Source organism: Scophthalmus maximus, chromosome 3 (genome assembly GCF_022379125.1).
Source record: "Scophthalmus maximus strain ysfricsl-2021 chromosome 3, ASM2237912v1, whole genome shotgun sequence".
NCBI classification, from domain to species: Eukaryota; Metazoa; Chordata; class Actinopteri; order Pleuronectiformes; family Scophthalmidae; genus Scophthalmus; species Scophthalmus maximus.
The window spans coordinates 24,643,709-24,668,876 of NC_061517.1; the positions used below are offsets into that span (position 1 = coordinate 24,643,709).

At 42.2% G+C, this 25,168-nt stretch overlaps 1 protein-coding gene across 1 annotated transcript in view; it reads left to right on the forward strand.

The window, feature by feature from the left end:
- Positions 1-8,467: 8,467 nt before the first annotated feature.
- Positions 8,468-25,168, forward strand: part of galnt9 (polypeptide N-acetylgalactosaminyltransferase 9) — a 106,651-nt gene continuing 89,950 nt past the window's right edge. The window contains exon 1 of the mRNA XM_035638827.2: positions 8,468-8,528. Coding sequence (XP_035494720.2) covers positions 8,483-8,528 — 46 coding nt within the window. The 5' untranslated portion in view covers positions 8,468-8,482. The remainder of the gene's footprint in view (positions 8,529-25,168) is intronic.

Here is a 25,168-nt window from a genome sequence, read left to right on the forward strand (position 1 = left end):
AAAAGGACAGGAAGACGGTACTAATCTGGAGAGGTGCTTAATGCCAAGGTAAATGCCACTGCTTCCTGTTATTGATCTGTGGTGACAGACGGAGGCGCAATATTATCTCGAGTGCCACACTTGGTATTAGTCTAAAGAAGACTTTCGAGACTAGACGCCTCTCATCAACACTGTGATGGCACTTTGGCAATTACCGTCAACGGAATGCAAAGTGGAGTGTGCGAAAAAGTTAAAGTTTGAACACACTCCAGTTGATATTTCATTTAGTAAGAATGAATAATCATCGACAGACTATTCTGACGGCAGAGGAGTGCAACGCAAGAAGAATGGCATCGGCAAATTGAGCAAGCCGGCTGTCATTTGCGCATCAGTTGGGAGAGATGCTCAGCGGCAACAGCAGTGCCAGCCTCTCTTCAGTGAATGAAACAGGATAGTTATTGATGGTTCACGTCAGCCGCTTTGCAAATCACCACAGAGTCGAGACAACTTCCACACTGCGGGGCTCTGGAGGCCACATGGCAAACCACGGATCTCCAATGACCCCGTTTTGATAAATATCAATGTGTGATGATATAGTACAAATATAGTGAATATTTCCAGGGCATAACATTCATTAAAGTAATTATATTTGATTCTTACATTTGAGGACTTTGGTTTGAATTTAGTTTTATGCTCTGAGAGGTGGTGATAAGGTCGTAATGCAAACAACTGGTAATATGAACCCAAATCAGGTTTGTTTTAACAACTGCGCACTCCAGCTATGACGATTTGACTGAGAAAGCTGCTGAATTCTTCTTAAAAAAACTGAGTAAACTGAATTCGGTGGATTTACTCTCGCAACCCTGCACCCATAAACCTACACATCCTTCAGCAGACATCCTTTCATGTTACAATCTTCTCCAGCCTTGCTTTCATGCTTTGCTTTTATGTTTTCCGGCCTTGGTTTATCACATCCCTTATACCTTGTTTTTTTCTTCTTCTGCGTGCACTGTGGATTTCATTTCACTCCGTTGCAGAGCACCTTGTATTGTTACTGTGTTTTGAAAAAAAAATAGCTATTCATATTATTGCAACCACTATCTTGACTTAGCTGTGCCGAACTCTCGGCTGATCTGAGAAATTCCTCGTCGTCTACGCAAGCTTCTGGAGCGGCGTAGTCACTACACTGAGCACTGACGCAACTGAGAGACATTTCCAAACTGCACTCAGTCTGAGATATGATAAGATGTTCAAACCCACTGACAGAAAGCCGAGCTTGAGACTATCTCACTTCGTGCTCCCGAGTGCCATTAAAATGAACATAGTGTATCCGTCCTCATTTTGAAGTCTATCACCAAATTTGAATAAAAGACCCAGTCGAGCGATATATATTGTGTGTGGTTTTGTGCTCAACAGTCAGGGGTCTTATTAAAACTCTTTCATTTGCCGATTTGCTTATGTGTCTGTGTCTTTTTCGTTGTGTGTTTCATAACAGCGTTCTCACACAGTCTTAAAGATTGAATTCAACGTCTTGTAAGGGACTTTCCAGGCCCAATTCCCCCTTAAATTTCAGGACAAAACACAGGATAGATTCAGATAAGGATCAAGGTTAATTACTGTTCCAACACTAAGATGCCACTGTTGATTCACAAATCTGTTTGACATTTTTGTGACAGTGTAACGCTACTTTTAGCTATGCTAAATTTGTAGTCAATGCGTTATTATTTCACCTTTGTTTGATTTAATTGACAGCCAAAGCTTGCTGTGGCAAACAACAAGCGACAGGTTGGACGGAGCCAAACTAAAAGGTGGTCCAAAATGCATGACTTTTTCATAATTTGTTTTGTCAGTTGCTGAAAATAATAAAAATAATCATTGACATATGCTGCTCATGAATAATCAGCTAACAGCAGGGACTCTATTGCAATATAATAAAAATGATTTATATAGGATTTTACAAGAAGTGGAATATCAAAAAGCACAACTTGCAAACCTTGAAATATGCATATTAAAGCCAAAATGCTCGGTGATAACTATGCTTAGGGATTTGCCAAGGCCTTTTTCAAAAAACTAACAGCTGTGAAAGCTGTGAAAGGATGTCCCAGACACACGAGAGGTGGTTTGATATCAATAAATGAATAAATGAGTGAGCTATTGAAAATGCAAACCTTGAAATATGCATATTAAAGCAAAATGCTCACTGATAAGCTGCTAGGGGATTTGCTAAGGCCTTTTCACAAACTAACAGCTGATAAAGTTGTGAGAGGATGTCCAAGACACATGAGAGGTGGTTTGATGTCAATGAATTCATAAATGTGAGAGCTATTGAAATGCAATACATGTTTTCAGTTACATTGTCTCAAGGCACTTTACATAGTGAGGTCAATATTACAATATTACAGGGAAAACCCAACAAATCCCACAACGAGCAAGCACTTACCACGGTTACCATTGTAAAGTGTCTATGTGCCATGCTTGAATATATGGCTTGAAAGGTATAGTCACATTTACTAGCAGGGGCAGATCTACAGCTACATGCTGCAAAGTAGCAAATGTTATGAAATCAATAATTACTAGAGGAGAAATACAGCCAGAAATACAATACCCCTTAACAGGCAAAAAAGAGATCTTTACCTATGCAAAGGAGATAATGTTTTCATTGCCGTTTGTTTGTTTGTCTCTCAGTAGATTACTCGAAATCTATCAAACCACTTTCCATGAAATTTTGTGGAGGAGTGGAGCATTACCCAAGGAAAAACCCATTACATTGTGGAAGCAGATGTAGATACATTATAGGGGATTTTCTTTTGGTGAGATGGGGTGTTAGCCTTGGCAGAGGTATGAATTATCAGATCAGCCCTTCTAGTTTGTAACTGCATTTAAAGAAGTTAATATTTAATATAAAATCACCCTAGTGACGATAGACTGTTTACTCTATGTGGTGTGTATGATACGCACATATGTCAATGTATTGTATGTATGTACATTTATCTACTGTATGTATGTTTGTCTCACATGTTGCTGACATGTGGGTGACCAGGATGCAGCAGCACATACAGAGACGCATAGACTGAACCGAGAGTGAACCGGTTGAAAGTCTGGTTGCACTTTACCAAAATCCATGGAGACAACGCTCGTTGCCACAAGTGTAACAAATGTTTTGCAAGTAAAGGCGGCAACACCAGCGATCCCTGGAAACATTTAGTGTCAGTGAAAGTACACTACTTCTGCTGGTCCAAGTCAAAGACCAGATTTTTTTCTGACATAAGAAGCTCAATTTCTTTTTGTTCCTTTTTTGGCTCACTTGTTTTTTTGGGGATAGCCTAGATGGTGCAAAAAAAAATTGTGATTCAGATCGTGGATCGGGATTCTATCCCAGAAGATCGTAATATGATCTTTTGGCCATATCGCACACCCCTACGTGAGGCTATGAAGGACACAGTCGGGTTGGGCGGAGGTAGGGGGTGGGGAAGCAGTCAGGTGTAACAGGATCTTTCTGCAACCTACCCAAACTTCCCTCAACCACAGCCTTCACCACTGCCTTGGGTTACCAACACCACCACCCACGTATACCTCCCACCCATCACCGCTCCTGCTCTCACCACACAGCCTCCTCTGACGCAGACAGCCCTTCACCTCAGGACACCTGAGTCCAAGCCAGCAAGAGAAATAATGGTGCACTGATCGTGAGATAGATAGAAAAGCTCTCTCTCCTATCCTCATCTCTGCAGTTGAGAGTTATGTGGTGATTGAATTCCAACACAAATTGATTTACAATTGCAATCCTGCCACCATTACCGAATCATTCTTCGTTTTCTTCCCCTTTTCCTAACGACAAACTGATGCACTTTGGGTAAAGAGGAGATGGAATGAGCATTGTAGCATGCCCTTGAGAATAAAACAGCATCTTAACCCTCACACAAATTGATTCCTTGACCCCAGCACAGCTTGAACCTTGAATTATGCCATTCATTGGCAGGAAATCACGTGCGAGCACCTTGTTTTCATCTCGAAAAGGAATCGGGCCTGATGCTCCTTCTCCCAGCACACCGGGTAGATAGATTGTTTAGATGGTTAGGCCCCAAACAGTTCAGGAAATCAGATTTCATTCCTCACTCACACAAACCTCTGCCACTAAACCAGTGGCGGCTTCCATAGTCAGCCCCCCAGTAGGCCAAGAAAAACTTGATTTCCCCACCGCATCAATAAGTGGGGGTTTATTCAGCAGCACATTGGTCCTTGTGGACTGGCTGTCTGCCCTGGCTCTGAGTTTTATAAGTGGGAAGGGATGGTGAGTTGCACTGAGACAAGAAGATAGATGCTGCCGTGTGGATAAGGAGCAAAAACAGATTAAAGCTGTGCAAGATGCCCAAAAATCTCATATCCGAAAATAGGTGATTTCATATTCAGATGTGACAACACCTCCTTCTCTGCTTGTGTGTGTGCGTGTGTGTGTTTGTGAGGACGGTCAGACTGATAAGAGGGACGCATCACCCTATCGTTCTTCATCTCTCACTTTCTCTCCCTGTCTCTTCTCCTTTTCTGTCTCTATAGAGACTATGACCAGATGCTCCCACTGTGATACTTGCAAACACAAGTCTCCCATCCACCATCAGGGGTTGAGACTTTGATAGGTCACCTTCTGTACTTTGTACTCACAGCCTTCAATACATAAGACAGACGCGCCAGCAATTACACTAACGGCTTTGGTTGCCAATACAACATTTAAAGTGTCGGTGAGTGAGGTTTACACACTGCGCAGCACAGCATTCAACTGGCAGACCACTGTTACACACGCACAACAAAACAATACATGCAAGAATTAAGTAAGATTTCATGTAAATTTTATTGTGTAAATTCAAGCGATCTCTTTGCAGTCGCAACGGCGGTCGCAATCTCCCTCCCTCTTCCTGATTTTTTTTGCAAGGCTCGATATTGAGGCTTGTCTGCTTGGAGTTGGCGGGTGTTGATTATTGAGATAGCCAAGCCAACACACACGCAGGTACCATAGACTGTATATAAAGATGGACGTAGCCAACGGGTCCGGAAAATGAAGCCAATGCGGAAGCGCCTGTGGACAAGCTCTCAGTCAAACCCAACACCAATTCTAAGTCAGGTTTTAGGAAAGCCAACATGGCGCCCGTCAAAATGCGAGAACTCGAGGCTTCAAACGGCAGCTCACAAACCAACAAGTGACGTCACGGTGGGTTGCCACTTGGCAGGTACACAAGTAGGTGTTATGCCGTGGCCTGCCCACCTGCTGAGAACTGCATGGCCGTTGTAAGAGCACGCAATGCTAACTCGAGAGTGACAGCAGGGCAAAGAGTGCTGTGCACAGCTCCACAATGAAGCAACAGCTTCATCCTCATTTCGACATGCACTGATGTCCGGACATCGTCATGAACTGCGCCAGAGGGTCGATGTCAGCAGGTGTTGCTCTGGACATTCTGCGGAGTTTGTCCTGCCAGCCCCCTAGTATAATCTTGAATGTCCGAGCCAGCCCATGTGAGGATACAGCAGGAGGATCTCCGGAGAATTCACAGTGAGTGAGTGGGCGTGTTGATGAGTGTAAAAAGAAAAACCCACAGCCTTCCGCAGTGGAGTTATCTGATCCTTCGGCATGCTCTACCCAGACACTGCACAATGCTCCGCAGACTATCCTGCTATTGTGAACGTGAATGGACTCGTACAAGCGTATGGTGAACGCGGCAGAATATTGGCACACAATTCTGCGGACATTGTAATGGTGGATGGTAAACTGACTGTATTCATATGGTGCTTTTCTAGCATCATCAACCACTCAAAGCACTTCACAGTACAAATTACATTAATACACTGTCAGAAGAGCCATCCGATTAGGTTTAAGTGTCTTGCCCAACGACCACACCTAAACCCAAAAATCACATCCGAAAAAGGCCTTAAGTAAGGCCTTTTCTGTCAACTCATTCTTCAGTTATTTCTTCACGCAAATACTGCAATTATCTGAGTCCAGCTTCTCATATATGAGGGTTTTCTGCTTTCTCCATTTTATGTTATACTCGATTGAATAATTAGACCTTTGGTCTGACGCAATAAGCCGTTCTCGGAATAAACAATGGGCAAGTTTCACCTTATAAAGAAAAAAGGTAATAAAAAAATAATAATTGTAAAAATAAGCTACAGATAATTAGACCTTTGGTCTGACGCGATAAGCCGTTCTCGGAATAAACAATGGGCAAGTTTCACCTTATAAAGAAAAAAGGTAATAAAAAAATAATAATTGTAAAAACAAGCTACAGATAAATCAGTACTGGGACATTATTTCCAGTCTTAAACTCATGTGTAAAGTCAATAATGCACTGATGTTGCCTTAAAGACATAGTGTGAGACAGTGTTGGCACCTTCCTAACTTCACCCCAAACCTCCTGCAGCTACTTGGCCTCGTTCCTGATCGCTTGGTACCAGTCTCCACCGACACGCAGCGTAGCACCAACAAAAGTCCTGATTTACCTAATATTTAAGGATTTTAAAAATGGAACAAACAATCCAATCTAAGATGTCCAATGCACATGATAAAATAGAAAACTCTGCACGAGAAGGCAAAAATAGTGACTATCCGCCTTACACGATGACAGGGGGTTGTGTGTGGTTTTTTTTTAATGGCATACTTAATCACCATATCACAAAAGTCAGCACTATATTACATTACCACCTGAAGCAACATTTTGTCAGGGTGAACCCGATCATAGCCCTGCAGATTAGATTTTTTTTTTTCTCAATATGGATTTTAGGCATTCGCCCAATGATTACCAAGGAGAAAAACAGCAAACAAAGGGCAATCAGGCGGGGAGACAATGGCTTTTCTGTGGCACTGAAACCTACAATTTATTCTTTTTGTGTCAACATTAAGTTACAAGTCAATTTTGACATGGAATAAGCAGCACACAATCTGCTAATACTTAACACTACACACAGGCAACTACTGATTTGCATAATATGTTTCCTGAATCACTGTTAAGATCAAACTCCTCGCTATAAAGGTATAAATCTAATATTACAAACAGAACAGGTTGACTGCACCCTTGGTTTGTTCTTTATATGGACTGCACCTAATTAGCTACACAATGATTTACAAGTCCACTATGAGGAGGAGACATTATCCAGCACCTCAATCACCGACATTTTGGACAGAAGAATTTTTGAATTTTGAACGAATCACCGATTACATAATGTGCAGAGGGAATGCGAATGTACCTGCTTATGCTGTGTCAGAGACACCTACTGAGTTTTTTTTAGGATGCTAATTTTAGAGCAACACAAAAGTCCTGTTTACATCCACAATGACAAAATCTGATTTTTTTGGGTCCAGCTACATATCCAAAATTGAAGCCCCACTGTGAAATTTTTGTAATTTTCCAGTTTTTCCGGCAGCGCTGAAAATTCATCACGAATGCGATGTTTTCTGATTCCGTATTTTGTGCAACAACCGTATTCAACACAACGTAGCAAACATGTAGACTCACACGGAGGTCGGGGCCACCTCATGTAACTGTATTTAACTCATTCGAAGTTGACGAAAAAACATCGGTTCTCTTCTGCAGGTGATTATACATATATGAACACATACTTATGGACAATATATTCAATTTCTGTGAATAAGTTCTTCGAAATTTTAAACACTGTGGCTTTAATGTGACACCAGAAAAAAACTAAATTCAATCTTAGGAATCTTTGAATAATATAAAGGGGAACACATACAAAAGACAATTAAGCAAAGACTACTCACAATACACAGATATGAGTATTCATATTTCATCACTAACTAAACTCAACCAAATAAGAATTAGTCTACTAGAAATTACGTCAGGGTTAAACCAGGAACAAATGCTGCCGTGCTTCACGAATAATAGATCAACATCACAGCTAGCGCCGTCTTCTGGCCAGCATGAGTTTGCAGCTGTAACACTAACAACGACAACTAAACAGAGGACACATTAAAACACTTAGCATGTCAGCAGGAGCAGCGGTGGCTTACCTCGTGAAGTAAAACGGCGAGCACTGGTCGAGGTATCCCCCGTTTGGAGTAGCCAAAGCAGCCCGTGGTCCAAAGTGTCATGATTCTATAAAAGAAAAATAAACAGCCAGGTAAAAACCTTGGTCAACTCTTTTGTTTCTTGTGAATTTTGGTCTGTATAGCAATTTCCTTGGTCTTCCTTCCTAGTGTCTCGGCCTCGGTTAAGTTACTTTTGTTAATTGCTCGTTCCTTGTGTCGAGAGTTGTTGTTGCTGTTTCCTGTTTTGTTCTGAAGACGCTTAGCCGGTGTCTCTGCAACTTCCTGTTCCTCCTCTCTTGTGTTCGGTCTCTTTACTTTTCCTGCTCCCCTGTGATTGTCTGCACCTGGTGTTCAATCTTCCCTTGTGTATTTAGTCTCGGTGCTCCCAGTTTGTCCAGTGTGCTGGTTAGTTCCCTGGGTCAGGTCCTGATGGTTCCCTGTGTTTTTTTGGTTCCCAGTGTTTCTTTCGTGATGGATTTACTTTTGTTGGATATTTCCTTTCGTGACCTGAAAGACTGTAAGTCTCTTTTTGTTTACTTTTAATTAAATCTGTAGTTTGGGCATTTATGGGTCCTGCTTTCGCCAGCAGGCCGGGCGGGCGACTGCTCGGGGCCCCCAGGTCAGTAAGGGGCCCTCGAGGGCTGACAAATTTGAAACTACGGCAGTGACGATGCGCAAAGTTTGCAATGACAGTAGGACACCTCCCTAAGGGGGGCCCCACCTGTTGTCAGATTATTTATGACATAGTGGTGATGAACGCTGGTTGGAGTGGCCCCCTGTGATTTTTTCCTAGGGCCCCAACATGCTCTAGAATCGCCTCTGCACGTTTAACAAAGCAGCTACGATGGGACAGAATACCTCCCCCCACTCTACTTATGCTGTGTTCCATCATACCTCGGGACTCTTGGACCCCCCGGAAGTCGAGGTTGTGATTTATTTTTTAAATTTTTTCGACCTCCCGACTGGGAGGGACATTACAGTTGCGTCTTCCGGTGTTATGGCCCAACCGGTTTTGGATTTAACTGGTTCCCGTACCTAGCAGCTGCAGATGTGATCCGCCTCAGTCAGCAGATTTGTCACTCATTCACAAACATATTAGTGGCAATTTGCACGTCGCATCGGGTCGCATCTCGTATCTACCGCGGCGAATGTGATTGTGTAAGTAAAAGCACTGATTTTCAGCCACCTACGTAAAAAAAGAAATCGAGTGAAGAAAATAAAATGCTTGCAAGATGGCATGGAGCTGGATTCGATCTCACCGCAGCAAAAGTCTCAAAACTGAAAGACCCCGGTAATCACCGCGAGCCACGGCGACTCTACGTTGATAGATCATGTCCTCCGCCGGGGAACATTTTGATTTGGTTTATTTTCTTCACTCCATTTTTTACGTAGGTGGCTGGAAATTAGTGCTTCTACTTATACAATCATATTCCCCGCATTGGATACGAGATGCGACCCGATGCGACGTGCAAATCGCCACTAACATGTTTGCGAAGGAGTGACGAGTCTGCTGACTGAGGCGGATCACATCAGCAGCTGCTAGACAGGGGGACCAGTTAAAATCGAAAAAACCATAACGCCGGAGCAACACGTCTCCGTGGCAGCCACGACCTCGCAGTGTGAAACGGTTTGAAATGAGCCCGACTACCTGTCGTGTGCGACAGAAAATGCCTCATGTTCTAAAAGTCCTCATAACATTTGATCAGTTGACGCCAGCAACTTACGCTCAGGGTTTGCCGGGAAGCTAACACTTGCGCCGTTCCAACCAGGGCTCCCGTGCGACCGTGGCCCTTCTGGAAGACTTGTAGTGCGGCCTGGAACCTCAGTGTCTTTTTCGGAGACTCTGTACAACATGTCCATGATGATAAATCCAACATTAAATGGCTTTATATGATAATTTTAATCCTGTTTGGTTTTTTTTAAGACGTTAAAGGCTACTGTTGTTGTTAGCGGACTTCTAGCCGCCCATTTTAGATCCACTTGACCAATCAGAGGCTTTGTTACAGATTGTACCAATCAGACGCTGTGTTGTCGACTGGTAGAAAAAAAAAAGATTTTACACTGAAAACAGGACCTCTCACTCCTCCTGTTTACTCCTCCTACTACTACTGACACTCCTCTGTGTCACTGCAGACAGGAACCGCTTTGGCACAAGTGACTTTTTGGGTTGAAAAATTGAAGGACTATTTCATAGGAAAATGTACATAACTTTTGATTTGCATTACTAAGAATGTTTTGGACTGTTTTATCTCATAGCCAAGGCTACAAAGAACAGCTTTCAAGAGGGAAACCTCTTCATCATTGTTGTGCGGTGTGTCATTATTATGAATGTCTGTGAGATTCAATTTCCGTTTAGTTTTTTCTTTTGTCTTAATGGTCATACAACTATTTATACATTCATGTGATGTCACTGAAGCATCCATCTTCTGATAGCCTAGGTTGTCCTGAAAAAATTAAATATGTATATAACGTGACTGTACAGTACAGGGTTGAGGTTTGATAAGCATTTTTACACGAGGTGAAGCGGCGAAATAAAAATAAGAAAAAATGGCTAAGGGGTTCAGAGGATAAACAAAGCTGTCCCACTTGTAGATGTTACGCGCCGTCGCTGACAAGCTTCATGGCGGCTTGTCTTTGCAAGTAATGCATGGCACTACTTCAACAATGTTAATTATGCAGCAGTATTGTATATCCTATTTTGTGTTTTAATTACCCCAAATTTGTATATTTAGTGCCTGACATGGTGAAACCTCCCTAAAGTCTATATGTGGAACCCCTTCTGACTGAGTTTCTGTTCCCCTATGTAACCTTTTGGGGAGCCTCGCCCATAAAAGGGAGTTTCCCGCTTCCCCATTTCCCTTTTTGGTCATGTTCTCCACGGGAGAGGGGTTTCATGGTGAATATTGCTGGAGGATTTATTTTCACTTTTTTTTCTGTCCATTGTCAGAATAAGTGGAGACTTCTCCCAAGGATTCCCGCGTCTGACACTCTCCTTCTTACACAACGCAGACAACGCGATTCATTCCAGCGGTTACACTACCGCAGGTGAGGATTTGTTTGAGCAAGTTGTTGTGCTGTGAGCAGGATCATCATTACTATGCCAAGGAACAAGCTGTGCCTGTCGTCGCATCAGAGAAGTTAGTGTGACGTACAGTATTTTTACAATAATCTAGTATGGCCCTTGAAAGATGATATAAAAACTGTAATGACCCCTGAAGGGGGGGCAAAGGTTCCCCCACCACTGAACTACGATCACAGCAGAATCATCAAATCAACCATTGATCATAAGGTGTGGTGGGACAATCAGCTGAGTTGCATATGCTGCATGTTGCAGTCTGTAGAGATGCCTGGACAAAAAAGTGTGAGAACCTAAATATTTTTAAAGCAAGAGAGAATTATGCCGATATAAATTCATTCAACGACATTGATACTTATTTTGATTTCAGGTTGAAAGCTCCACCGAGCAGTCACTCCAGTCCATGTAAAGAGTAACTTGCACTACACTAACAGGTGCAACAAAACTAAAAGAAAAAAAAAGTAGCGAGAAGGAGGTCAACCAAGTCCAGTCTGTGCACCGCACACCCTCACAGCTATGAGAAGAGCTCTTATCATGCAAAATTTGAGGTGCCGCGCCGCCGCACTGCTGACGCAGAGGATATTTATACATCCCAGCAATTTAAATAGACTCACGGCTACATCGTAATGCCGCTTGCATTTTGACACTTAAATGATGATAATCCAGTGCTGCATACCGGTCTGCATCCATATAGGGGACGGTGCCTTTCTGCATAATATTGTCGTTTACATTATTTCGTCCTAGCTTCGTACTGTACACACTGTGATGCTGCTTTTTTAAGTAGAGGGCTTAAGGTCAGGATTCAAGTATTTTCATCTTGTACCGGGCAAATTGACTTACATAAGAATATGTACAGTATGAATGTCTCGCATACATTTAAGTACATATGGAGCTTAGTTTAACAATATTTAATAATGTAACTTCCCTTCATTACATTGCACAATTTCCCTATAATTGTCTAGCCTTCCTCTATCTTATTTTTGAATATCACCGAAAAAAAGCAGGTGAATTGGGGAGGCAGTGAGAGTTGCTCCGGCTGAAATGTCCACTTCAGTTTTCCTTTTCTCCGCAGAGCAGTGGCCCACAGGCCAAACGCCCTGTCTCGCACGTCCGGGTCGCCGTGAGGGGTCCATTGTTGTTTGTCACCAGCTGTCCACACTCGCCAGACATGCTGTCTCTCACTTTGGAGGTCCCAGCATCAGGTCCGCATGTGCATGTGCACCGGTATGAGAGTGCGAGCGGCGGCTGGCACACGCACCTGCACGCTATTGATTTTCCACGCATGCGGCCGCACGCGCACAGACGCGTGTTCCCTGGAGCGGGGGCGCCTGTCAATCCCAGATGCGGCCTGAGAGAATTGCGTCTTGCTGTTAAGACTTCCCTGTCTCTCTTCCGTAGCAGCCTGTGAGACAAAAAAAAAAATTCACACCCCACCTCACTCTCATGGGCAGCTCTATAGTATCCGCTGACAGCCGCGGCACACTGATGAATAATGTGTAAAGATTAGATGAAGAATTTCGATCAAATGAAGGAAACAGTCACCACAGCCGCATGGAAGTAGCAGGGAGCACCTGCAGGGACTCATTGATATTCAAATTTTATTAAAAAGGTACCTTTTTTTTTTTAGAAGCTGAATTACTGCACTTTGAAGAGGCTGAATGTTGCATTTTTGCTCTCCAAAACAGGGAGAGAATTAACATGTAACATTTTTTTGGGAAAAGCTGGAAAACACGAGTTGTGCTTTTCAATTTTCTCATTCAGTTCTGTTTCATGTACCTTAGTGAAGAAGAGGATGCATTAGGATAGACACACACTGCATACTACGTTTATCCACTCATAAGTATGTTTTGTGCGTGGTGGTATGTACACACACACACACACACACACACACACACACACACACACACACACACACACACACACACACACGTGCTGTATATTCACATCCATGCGCACACTGAATTGTGCACCGTCATTAATAATACTCCCACAGAGGCCACAGGGGATAAATAATATCTATTTTTCACGTCGCGCTCATAATAGATTCCACGAACCAGAATGATATGTTTTCCCCAAAAGCAAAAAGCACGGATGCTTTGGATTTGTTATCGATTAGATGTGCCTGGATTTTCTCCTCTCATCACTTTCTATGTTTGCCCCGGTGATTTATGGTGTCCTAGCGTGTCAGTTTATTTTATTTGAGTGAGTGGAACACCTTGCAAAAGAATGAGGAACTGGTCAGACGTCAGGGAGAGAGGGAGAGAGAGAAAAAGAGAGGTCACCCCCTATCCCATGAATACTGTATTTGTCGCATGGTGAACCATAGGGAACACGTGTTTAAGGGTGTTTGTGGAACTGTAGTAATCGCGATATTAGTGTAATATTCTGTTTAAAGGAAACTGTTCAGTTTGCACTGGTGAAGGCTCAGAGTATGTGGGCCACAGTGTCCCGATTCCTACAGTTCCACGCACACCCTAAGACATTTGTTCCCTACAGTTCACCATGCTACAAACACAGTGAACAGCGCAGTTGGTGGTAATATAATACTGTATGTGTAGGCGGCTACCTACAGTCGGGGCTACTGAACTATGGCTTTGATAAACCTTCTTCAAACCGCTAATACAATTCACGAAGGACCAGAAATATGAAGTTATATCACCCCAAAATATATCCACGGACAGATAAATGTGTGAAATGGAAACTGGACTGGAGGGCAGGAGAAAAGGATTAGGCTCTTCAACATTGCATACTATTCTGTATATCACACGATCCTGCTCGATGATTTCCCTGGGCTTCAAGACCTGCGTATCGATAATGAGGTGCACGGATGTGCCAGCCTCAAAGTAATAGCAAGGTGGGTTTGTTTGATTGGTTCGGTTTTCCCAGCCACATCATTTTTTTTAAACATTAATTTAGGTACATTAGCTTACATAACCAGCTAGTTAACATTATATTTTCTTCACCCAGCGACTAATAGGAAAAATAATGCAGAGCATGTGACATGTTTTCCGTCTTTGTAATGCAGATTGTTGCTATAGTTCATAGTATTCATGTTGTTGTTGTTGTTGGAGGCACTGGTTCGGCTCTAGATTCATTCCTCTCATCTGCAATTGACTTATGTGAACCAACACTGGAAAATCTGTGCCCTGATATATTTCTGTTCTGGCGGATTCCTCCGCCGGCACCAGAGATTTCTAGCCTGTGTTTGCACATTTTCTATACGGAGGAGTTCCTTGAAACACATTTGTGTCTGTGCGAGAACTGGAACACTGTTATGCACAGGGTCACATGCAGTACTGGTAAGTTCATCTTAAGCTTTTCTTTTTTTCTTTTGTATGGCAAGGCAAGTTTATCTGTATAGCACATTTCAATAACAAGGCAATTCAAAGTGCTTTACATGAAACATTAAGCTGTAAGTTCTTCTGTATCTTTCTTTCTTTTTTTGAAAAAGGTTTGATGCTCCTTGGCCTTGGGTGAACCCCCAAATGCTATGAATGACAATGTGCTTCATTGTCTGTGTGTGTATTTATTCACGCTCCTCCTCCAGGCTTAGGGGATGCAGGACTCCCACACTGGAAGTACAGGCTCATTGGTTTTGGTCCAGACGTCGCCGCAGTCCTGAATGAGGGCACAACTAAAGGCTGAAGTCTCTTACTTGCGGGCCCTTCATTTCTTGGCCCATAAACTTGGAGGTCTTTAACGGCCTTAACAAGATCTACCATTACTCCCCCAAAGCATGGAGAGATCTCCAAAATGTCACGGGAGCAGGGGATGAAAGGTCCAAACCTTTCAATCTAAGGAGTCACATCTTCAATGCAACAGCTTCAAGGCAGCTCTTACACGTTTCAAGCATATGGCAGAGTTGAATGAAAACGTGATTGGCAGGTCTTGTTTCACTTTTGTTTTTTCTTAATCATTTGACCAGCTGGAAGTCACTACACGTCGTCTTCATTTTACTGGATGTTTTTTTTATTTAGTTGTCACGCCTGACGGGTGTTTTTGCGGTGCCACTGGTGGGCTGTAAGGATGGGGAGAGAGGACGAGAGAATGTTCTTGGAGAGGCACCTCAGACAGTGGTTTTGACATTTTTCATCGAGACCTGCTGCCAGCTACTCAGCTTTTCATCAGCTGTGATTGGCCGAAGAACCGATAGGATTTGGCAGTGTTCAGCCTGTGCTGGAAATATATGCAAGAAGAAGAACAGGAAAAGAAGTTGGATTTAAGAGACGCTTGCACAACACCAACAGTTCACATTTTAGGCCCAGTATTTCATCGGCAGCCACGATGGGAGCTGTTCGGATTCTCTAAATGCTTAGGAACGGTGCTTCAGTGCGTCCTTTCCTATCTCCTTAGCATAGGGTACACTGGACTTTCCTATGCGAAAGGAAAGGAGATATAGACGCCCCACAATTCATTGCGGCAGCGATATTTGACATGACACGCCATGCACGGACGTAAGCATATTTAAATCCAAAGTACAAGAAGAACAGTATGAATATGACCCAGAAGGGTGGCACGTCATCATGTAAGCTGCGTTTTTTGTAGTCCATCTTTGGAAATTTGTAGTTTCACCTCAGCAGATGCACGTCAATAAGATCCGCTGTCGCAAACTGATGTATAGTGCAATTGGAGTCGGATTCCATTAGCAGCGCTGTTGGCTTTTCATTAGTCCTCTGAGTCCACCCATGGTGGTTTCGCATTGTTTTAAAAAATTGGACTAACAGCTGGAAGTGTGGATTATAATTGTGCTGCTTTTGAGGATTTTTTTTTTTCCCCACTGACTGATGCAGGCACAAGGCTGGGAGGGAGGGAGCAAGTCGGAAATTGCATATGAGGCAGAAGGATGCAAGATGAAAAATCAATGTTAGATAATACATGTACCACATGTATTCATTTTTAACAACTATGAATTTATTGGAGGGACACAGTTAAGGAAGGTGGCCAGGAATATTAAACATTAGGAACTGGGAAAAGACTTTTGTTTTTTCCTTGTGGATGTTGGTTATATCTTTGACTTTTGCAAAATTAAAATATAGAAAACAAATTGCAAATTTGGAGGTGTGGGTGAGGCATGTGGAGATGTTTAAGGAAAGACCAGAGATTAGAAAGATGGCTGTCAAATTGTAAACCATGGTTCCAGATAAGTTCAGCGTAAATATTGGAAACAGGAGAAAGGACTTCAGCACCTCAAATTTGACTAACACATTAACTAACATATCTTTTTTTCATCATTTTCCCAAATCATTTAAAATTCAGCTTTTATGGGGAGTTACTGATCTACTCATTGGTTGGGTGCAGTGATGTCCTGGGGTCTAGCCTATAGCTGACATAAACTGTTTAAAAAATTGTGTTGTTGAACAGTGCATGGTGTGCTGTTTCCCCATTCTTCCTTTATTTTCTTTATTAAGCTAAGTTGAGCTGCTGATAGATGTTTCATCTATCTAATATACCCAGTCAGAATGAAACATAAGTTTCCTCTGATAAAAGCAGTGGAACGAGGTTGACACGTTACATGAATACATCATTGTAGACTAACTTTTCTTTATCCATCTCTCTCTAACCCTGAATGTAAAAGAGACTAAACCCTGGGAGTCCAGGCAAACCGGGGACATGTCTTCAAGAGCAGACTGCTGCGCTCAGCTACTGCTGCCAGCTGTGAACTGGCTTTGATAGCAGCCCGTGAGAAGTTGAATAAATGATGGTGCTCTTCTCTTTTTAGTGGGAGTTGAACGCCCTGCACTGCAGCTCCAGCCCCAGTCAATTTGTGAAGGTAAAATACATAATTTTTAATATATCTGCCAGTGAGGACTTGTCAAGAAATGCCCTTGTCTAAAAACATAAGCTGTATTAATATCAGAGATGATTATACCTGGCTTCCCCCTCATCGCTTGCAGTTCACTTAATGTATAACATTTACAAATGTTACATAATAAAGTTTAGGGGAATCTCTGCCTTCCTATCCAAATATGTATCCTCAAATTTGGTGATTTGTGTTTTTCCGACAAATTAGGGACTCCGTGTTCTTTTCTGGGCTCTGAAGGAAACAACCTCCACAGGGGTGGCGGTGTTTTTATGCCTTAGGCGACATTGTGAGGGCTCCTGTGTGTTGTAAAACATTTCTTGGCAATCAATAGTACCAGTTTCCACGGATATAATTTCCTCCGGATTGTTGCTGAAGGTGCCCGTTTCTCTCACCCATGAGTGGAACTGGTGACCCACCCCCCTGGCGTGCTGAGTGGACGCCTGCCATCCACAGCTGAATCTGCACTCTGGAGCTTAAAGTCTTTATCTCTGCCTTCCCCTCTAATATTTAGAAGCTTGGAGCTATTAGTTTACAACCCCTCATCCAGCTAAACCCATAAAACAAACCAATCAAAAACCCAGCACAACACTAAGGCTTAGAGAAATCCATAGGCTTTCCTGGGCTATTGATCTTGCCTTCCAGAGCCACAGCCTCTCTCTAGCTCAGAGGCTTTACAAGAGAGATAGAGACACATCTATTGCTTGCAAAAAAATGGCATTGATTTGAACAGAGCTGCTTACCTCTTTAAGAGGCATAAATTACCAGGTGATTAATAGCCCGTGAAGGGTCACGCAGCTTTGTGTTGTCCTGTCTGAATCTCAATTTGGCCAGTTTGAGACCCTATTATGTCTGGGAGTCAGGATTTAGCCTTGGCAGACTTTAACTAACTTGGAATAAACCCATGAAGACCAACTGGCTGTCCATTCAAAACTACTATACTACAGTATATGTATCCTTGCAAAATGACATGTGGACAGCCGAAACGGTAAATTGGAATTGCCGGGACAATATCTCAATGATTAATTTCCATTTGCATGATATTAATGTGGATTGGGGGGAGAGAGTGGCTGAGCACTCAAATTAAACTCATTAGCAAGCCCGGCAGGGGCATTTGTTCCACCGCTATCAAGGAATCCTCGGCTGCTTTTCATTATGCATTCTCTTCTTATGCTTCCAGTTTCTATTTGGTTTGATAAAGACCATTAAATTATTACAGGTAGATAAGGGGACATGAATCACACTGCCTTCGAGCAAAAGGCTTTAAGGGTTTGGTGCATTTAAAATAAAACAAAACATGTTTGAGAACAATGATTGCATGTTACTATTGTGGTTATTTAAATGTCTGTAATTAGTGCTATTTTGCTATCAATTTAGGTCCCAAGCAGCCCTTGAGAGATTTCAGAATTGAAGAACTTATTTTTTCTATTTTCTCTCTTTACTGTGCTTTAATGCTGTGAATCACAGACAAATAACTTATCAGACTATTTTAGAAATAACCTCAATAACCTCAATCTGCTCTCTCTGGGCTTTCTAGCCAGACAGAGTTTTGGTATTTAACACAAGTTATGAAAATATGAAATGTCTTAGTGGTGTTATTATTATTATTATGTCTTCCTGCATATAATTATGATACATAAATTTGATGAGACCTGAGCTGCCTCTCTTCATCACTGCATTGCAGTACTTTGTCTATATCAAAGTGTAAAAGGATTTTTGGATTCAGTTTGACAAATGTCTTGGCAGGCAGCACACACATGCTCCCACCACGTCCCCGTAAAGGACAATGTCACTGTGGGAAATGGCAAAGTGATAGTCAAAGACAACCACCCTTTGATACATGGGGGATCGGTCAAGGTCATCACTGTGCAGGGATCAATATTTATCTGTTTATGATGCTCTGAAAAGAGCATTTCAACTTAGTGGTTCCTGTGGCCAAGGACGGAGTTCATCCTTTTAAAGGGTTATATTCACTAATACAAATCAAATTCCATATGTGCTGTCTCCTGAATGTTCAGGAACCGTACGTTATATCTTAATTGGGAAGTTTGATGCAGGCTGCCCTTGATCTAACCCCGCACCAAATTCCAGCAGTACTCTAATCGGCCTTTTTTCACAGAAGAAACGGGTGTTGATAATGAAATGAATTACTGAAAGTTATCAGGAAAACCTTGGCCTTTCCTAGAGTGACGAGAGGAAATGTGGAAAAAGGGCCTGTTGTTGAGTTATTAAGAGCTGGAATTGTCAGAGCAACTTCATTGAAAACAGCACATTTTTGTTGAGCAAATCAGTTAAGTTCGATGGAAATGCTGCAATCAGTGAATTGGGTCATGGCTACATCCATCAAGTTGAGTTATACTTTGGTAAACTTTGGTATTACTTTGTAATAAATATTGTGCAGGTTGTGAGAAGTCATTGTTTTTGTTAGCAGCTGAGCTAAGTAAGTTATTGATACATGACAGTTTAAAGGCTAGTCAGCAAGAAGAGACTTTTTGCCTCTTCAATGCTGTGACACTGACATTATGATGAGCAATTATGTTCCAGGTTTACTGGCATGTTAGCTGTTAACTTGTCAGCTACATCAGTTCACCATCTACTCATCATCTCCATGTCAGCCTTAGACGCTGGACCCTAGTACCGATTATTTTTTGAGAACACAAACTCCTGGGGCTGATTACACCAACTGGTCTTACAGCCTGGTGTTAAGATAAGTTGGTCGTAACTTGACATTGTAAGTTCAGCCGCATAGTTACGCCTGTTGCAGCAACTAGGCCTCAGAATTCTCCTCTGACTGTAGGTCTATGATGTCTTCTGCTCTGTTCCTGTATCAGTGGGACACCTACTCACAACCAAGTGGTTACCTTGACGTCACCCAATAGTTTGTGAACTGCCCTTGGACCAACCGGCTTGGACCAACTGGATGCGTCTTTCAAGGTAAACAGACAATGTAAGATTGTCTTTACATTGACAGCGTATCAAAGATAATGTAAAACATTAGTTCTATGTGGTAACGACTTCTTTACATGACACGAGTGCAAGATGAGGCCTAGCTTTTGTAGGGATTAGCTAGTGGGACTTTATTTTTATTGATGCCTTGAATATTGTAAAGCGTTCCCACGAAGGTCATATTCCTTCTTTTGTTGGTGTTATTTACTCTTCATAGCCACTCAATCAACACTGGCCACAGCAGAGGCAACATTACGGGTTTCATGAGAATGTTAAGTTAATCTGCTTAAGAGAGACTGTGGCGACATCAAGGTTGTCAGCAATAAAAGGGCCTGGGTGAAATGCAATTGGACGAGATGGCTCGCGACAGTTGACACAGAGAGCCGTCGCACTGATGAAATTGATTCATGGTGACGGCTGAAGATAATGAGCTTTACTCAATCAGCTTGAGAGGGCATCCAACTGCTGTTTCAATTGCTACCTCGATGGTGTTCAGGGGGCTACCGGGGACATACAGCACAGACAGACAGAGCGCCGCCGTCCAGCTGTGGACTACAGAGAGATCCGCCACAGTGCACTGAATCATTTCTCCTCAGGAAGCACAGCTCACACTGCTCAGCTCCTCACATCACATGTTCCCCATATGATACTGTAGTTGGAAATACTTTTGTGTCCACGCTCTCTAGTGGGGCTTCTGTTGTCAGTGAATTCAAATTTAAAGCTGCACTAGTCAATATTTTTCATATTAACAATGCATTACATGACTTCACATGATGTGAAGGGGGTTGCTTGTAGTAAAAAGCTTACAGGCAATTGTAGCCCACTCATTTTATGTTTAAAGGAGACCTATTTTGCTCATATTCAGGTTCATAACTTCAATTTTCAGTTATTACTTGAAAAGGTTTACATGCGCTAGTGTTCAGAAAACACATTTCTTAATACTGTCCATTCCTGCAGCTCCTCTTTCCAGCTTCTGTCTGAAGCACTTGGTTTTAGCTCCTGTCTCTTCAAGGCCCCCCTTCCAATGAAGCCCAGTCTGCTCTGATTGGCCAGCTGGCCCACTTTGTTGTGATTGGTCAATCGCTTTCAAGTCCATTCTCACTTTACCTGGTTTGTTGGGGGTGAGGCAGACTAGTTGCTAACTGTAGGCCTTATGCCCTTTTATGCCATCGTGATATCCCAGAACATCATCTGCAGTACTATTGAATCATACTTCAGTTATATTTTTCTCTTTTTGACCACAATTCATTCTATGATCACAGGATTGTTTGCATCAGCTTTTGTAAGAGCACTTTGACCCATTTCCTAGTGTCTTGTAAGTCATGTGTGTTGCTAGAGTAATGCATAATCTGCTTTTGCGCAGTCAAACACATAGACAGCAAAATCCTAAAATATAAATGTTAACATTGTATTTTTGTAGGAAACCCAATGTACAAAATCTGCCTTTCCTAAGGGTTTAAAAGCAGTTGGCTCAGCAATAGTCAACGCAGTATTGCTTATTTTAATTTTACAATACAGTCTTGCTTCAGGGTAATTTGTTTTAGTTCTGCATCCACCACTATCTTGGTCCCAAGTGTGTCCTAGCAGTTTTCAGTGCTAAATACGTTCATGGAAAGATACATTTCAACATTAGGGTTGAATTTCTTCATGTTTTATATTTTAAAAATTATTATGGGTACCGTTGTGGTTCCTCTGTGGTCCTGTGGCAAATCATGTCACCATCTTATTCTATTTACACACCATGCCATCAATACCAGTATTTAGAAGGCTCAATCTGATGTATGGTGTAAAACTCAGTCAGCGGTGCACACGATTAGAAGCAAATACGCTACCTTCAAAAATATTCCTGCACTGCAGAATTCTGACTGTGTCCTTATAGAGCAGACAGTAGAGCAGATCTGTCACAAGAGCTTCTCCCAAGAAGAGACAAATGTCTTTGTGTGGGAGGTGCAGCATCACCGCAAGCAAATACAGTACAGTATACAGCATCTTAAATTAGCTCGGGAGGAGATAGCACATGGTTTGCTCTATTTTTAAGGGCCCAATGAGGACAGGGTGCACTGTCCAATGAAAGACATGGATTAATGATATCAGATGAGGAGCCAACTGGCTGCAGACCACAGGCTGACTTCAGATAGAACAAGGGAACACCCCATCACAACTGAAAGTTGCCCAATCAATCATTTAGCTGTGTATAGTGAGCATGAAAAATTGGGTTTATATAAGATTACAATACTGAATCATATAGCAGGGTCACAAAAATCTAGATGATGGTAAAGGCCTGGATGAAAATAAATAGAAGATAAATACATTGACCTTGTCTGAGGAGGAGTCAAAAGCACAAGAATTTTGCCATCTCAGCTTTGCGCTAAAGTACGGCACTTAAAGGGGCAGTAATCGATTTTAAAGCAATACACATTTTGTAAAAATCAGCAAATGTTTCCTTGTTGTGCTCTGGCCGTCCTTGCGAATCTGCGACCCCGGCTATGGGAGTCTGACGCATTAACCACGAGTCAAAGACCATGGAGTTGCAGAGCCACCAGCTAGCACGTCTCCTCAGGTGTCAATGAGTCATGTTTACAAACTGCACTCGCAGTGCTGTCTGGTGCGGTCCGCACCATTTTTTTGGGGTTCCGATTTACAGAGCCAGGGCTGAGCCGGAAACACTGATTTTTTTCCGGTACACGCACAAAAGTGACAGCTGGTGGACCATGAGGAAATATTTGCTGATTTTTGCAAAACATGTATTGCTTTAGAATCGCTTACTGACGCTTTAAGAGACCTGCCAGAAGGTGGCGCTGCAACTGTTTAGCGTAGGTCTGCGGCCCGACCAGAGCAGTAAAATCGCAACAACAACAAAGATTGAAACCATCTTTCTACCAAATCGCTTACTGCCCCTTTAATTATTACTGACACACCTGTTATTGCATTTTTTTTTAAAAACCACTTTGGTGCCATAGTCTGGGATCCATTTGTTCGGTGTGTAGTCTACTTTGTTGTTTTGCATGTCTTTGTAGTCTTGTTGTTTTTCTTTGTATTGGATTTGTATCATTATGTGGCTGTGCCGCCGCTGTGGTCGTGCCTCTGCTTATTTTCTGCTCTTCTTTTGTTTTCATTTGAGCAACCATCCTGAGAGTTGATCACATTATTTCCAAATGGTGGTTATGTCCCTATGATACATGAAACTCTTATCCAGAGTGCTACACAGCTTTAATTCTCGGGAAACATTTTAAGGTAATCGAATTCAAACTAAGCTGTTCATGCTGAGATAAATGCTGCATTTGCTTCAGGGAAGAAAAAAGAAAATCCAGATTAAGAGGCATTTTTTTTTGGGGGGGGGGTTATTTACCGCTGATGCTTTTAAAGCATTCTGTTTGCTCAGTCTGGCTGCAAACAATTCCCTTCAAACTTCCTACACTCTTCCACAGAGAGGTAGCGGCGCCTTTACAGGGACTCAGACTTCATGTTTGGAGGTTGTTTGAGGTTTTCCACAGTTGTCCAGCGATTGCACATCATGATTCAGGCATGCATCACGGTGATTATGGAAGAGTAAGCTTATTACAAATATTTTGGCATTGCGTCCTAGAGTATACATTGTGTACCAGAGTTGCATTTAGACCGTGTTTTCCTAAACTAGGGGATGGACCCAAAGCTGTCTATAGCAAAATTATAACCTTATTTTATCTGTTTTATTAAATCATATAAATGTTGTCTGTTAAAGTCTGGTTCTACCACTCAAGCTTTGTGCAATAAGAGCAGGTTGTGATAGCCGGGAAGGTTTGTGGTATGAACTCGATACAGGCAGACGGGCATCTTTTGAGAGATATTTGAGTAGAGCGAAACCTGACCTGATCCTCCCTCCAGGGGGCAGTTTGAACTTCAAAGGGCATAAATCAGAGAGAGTCATTTATATCCACTTCAATTAGATGACTTGGTTTGGGTTTTTTTTTTCTAATCCAGTTAGTTTAATGTCTTTTTTATAATCATTTTAAATCACTTTTGAAAACAAAATTTTGAACAAATGATGAATTGAACAAAACAGAATTCAGGTCACTGACTCCCATGTCCAACAAGCTGCTGCTGTCCTCACACGTCGGCTCTTCTTCGGGAGGCTTGTGAACACACCGCTCAAACATGCTCTAACAATCAGTGTTGGCCAGCACTCGGTTGTTTTCAGCGTGGTGCTGGGGTGGAAACATCAAGGGTAGGGATGCATACCGGATTATCAAAGTGGTGAAAAAGACATGGCTTTGTTGGAGAGCTGAGCCAGGACACCCCTCGAGGACGCGAACTGAACTGAACTCCATCCTAGACAATGTAAGATTCACATTTGCACAGCTGCAAACGTACACACAGTGTACTTCAGTATACTATGTATATATCTTATTATCTTTCTTCCACATTCAAAGGACATACTGTTGACGTTGTATGGAAACACCAAAGGCATCATACCTGGCTGATTCACTTCATTCGGACAATGGAGTCGCAGCTCTTTCAGTTTCCATCATTTGGGAGAACGATTCCCATTTGTGCTCTGGTGTGCATGAAACAATTACTACAAGACAGACCCTCGGGCCTCTTCAAATTTTGCTGAAGTGCAGCAATAGCGTATCAGCAATGTTTGTGTTGTAAATGGCTGATGGCATGATGATACTGAGTAGTATACCAAATATTTTAGTTTTTTCAATATCTTTATTTGAAATATGCTCTGGTATAGTTCCATTCCAAATTGATTATTGATTGCTCGATTGCGTATTAGTGAGCTTTTTCTTAAACAGGGCGCTTGCCTGGTGTGCCTCGGAGACGAGGCAACACAATGGGAAATAGTTGAAAATAATTGAGTTGGATTGATATTTTTTAATCTATCAAACATTGCTTCAAAATTCCACTCTCACAATCTGTACAGTAGATTAAACTGGACTCCACCTGCTGCACTGTGTGTTGCCAGATTCAATTAATTACAATACTTATGTACTAAGTTTGCTCCAATTTATAATTATGATTGAGTAAAAACACACTAGCATGTAACATTCCCCGCATCTCTTGTGTGCCTGAAGACAACGGGTGTAAGAGGAGGTGAAGATGCAACAAAAACATTTACTCCCGGAAAGAGCAGGGAATAATTATCTGTGAGGCTCGAAATGGAGTAGCTGAACAGTGCTCCGATTAGAGTGCATCCTCCAGTGCCCATTAATCAAGCACATTGGAATTAACTTTCAATTGACTTTCTTACCTTTCCGAATAAAATGGATGCCACAGCTGAAAAATGGAGTAAGCAAACCAATCTGTAGTTCAAACATGGTCTGTCACACCAGTCGAAAAAAATACACAACAA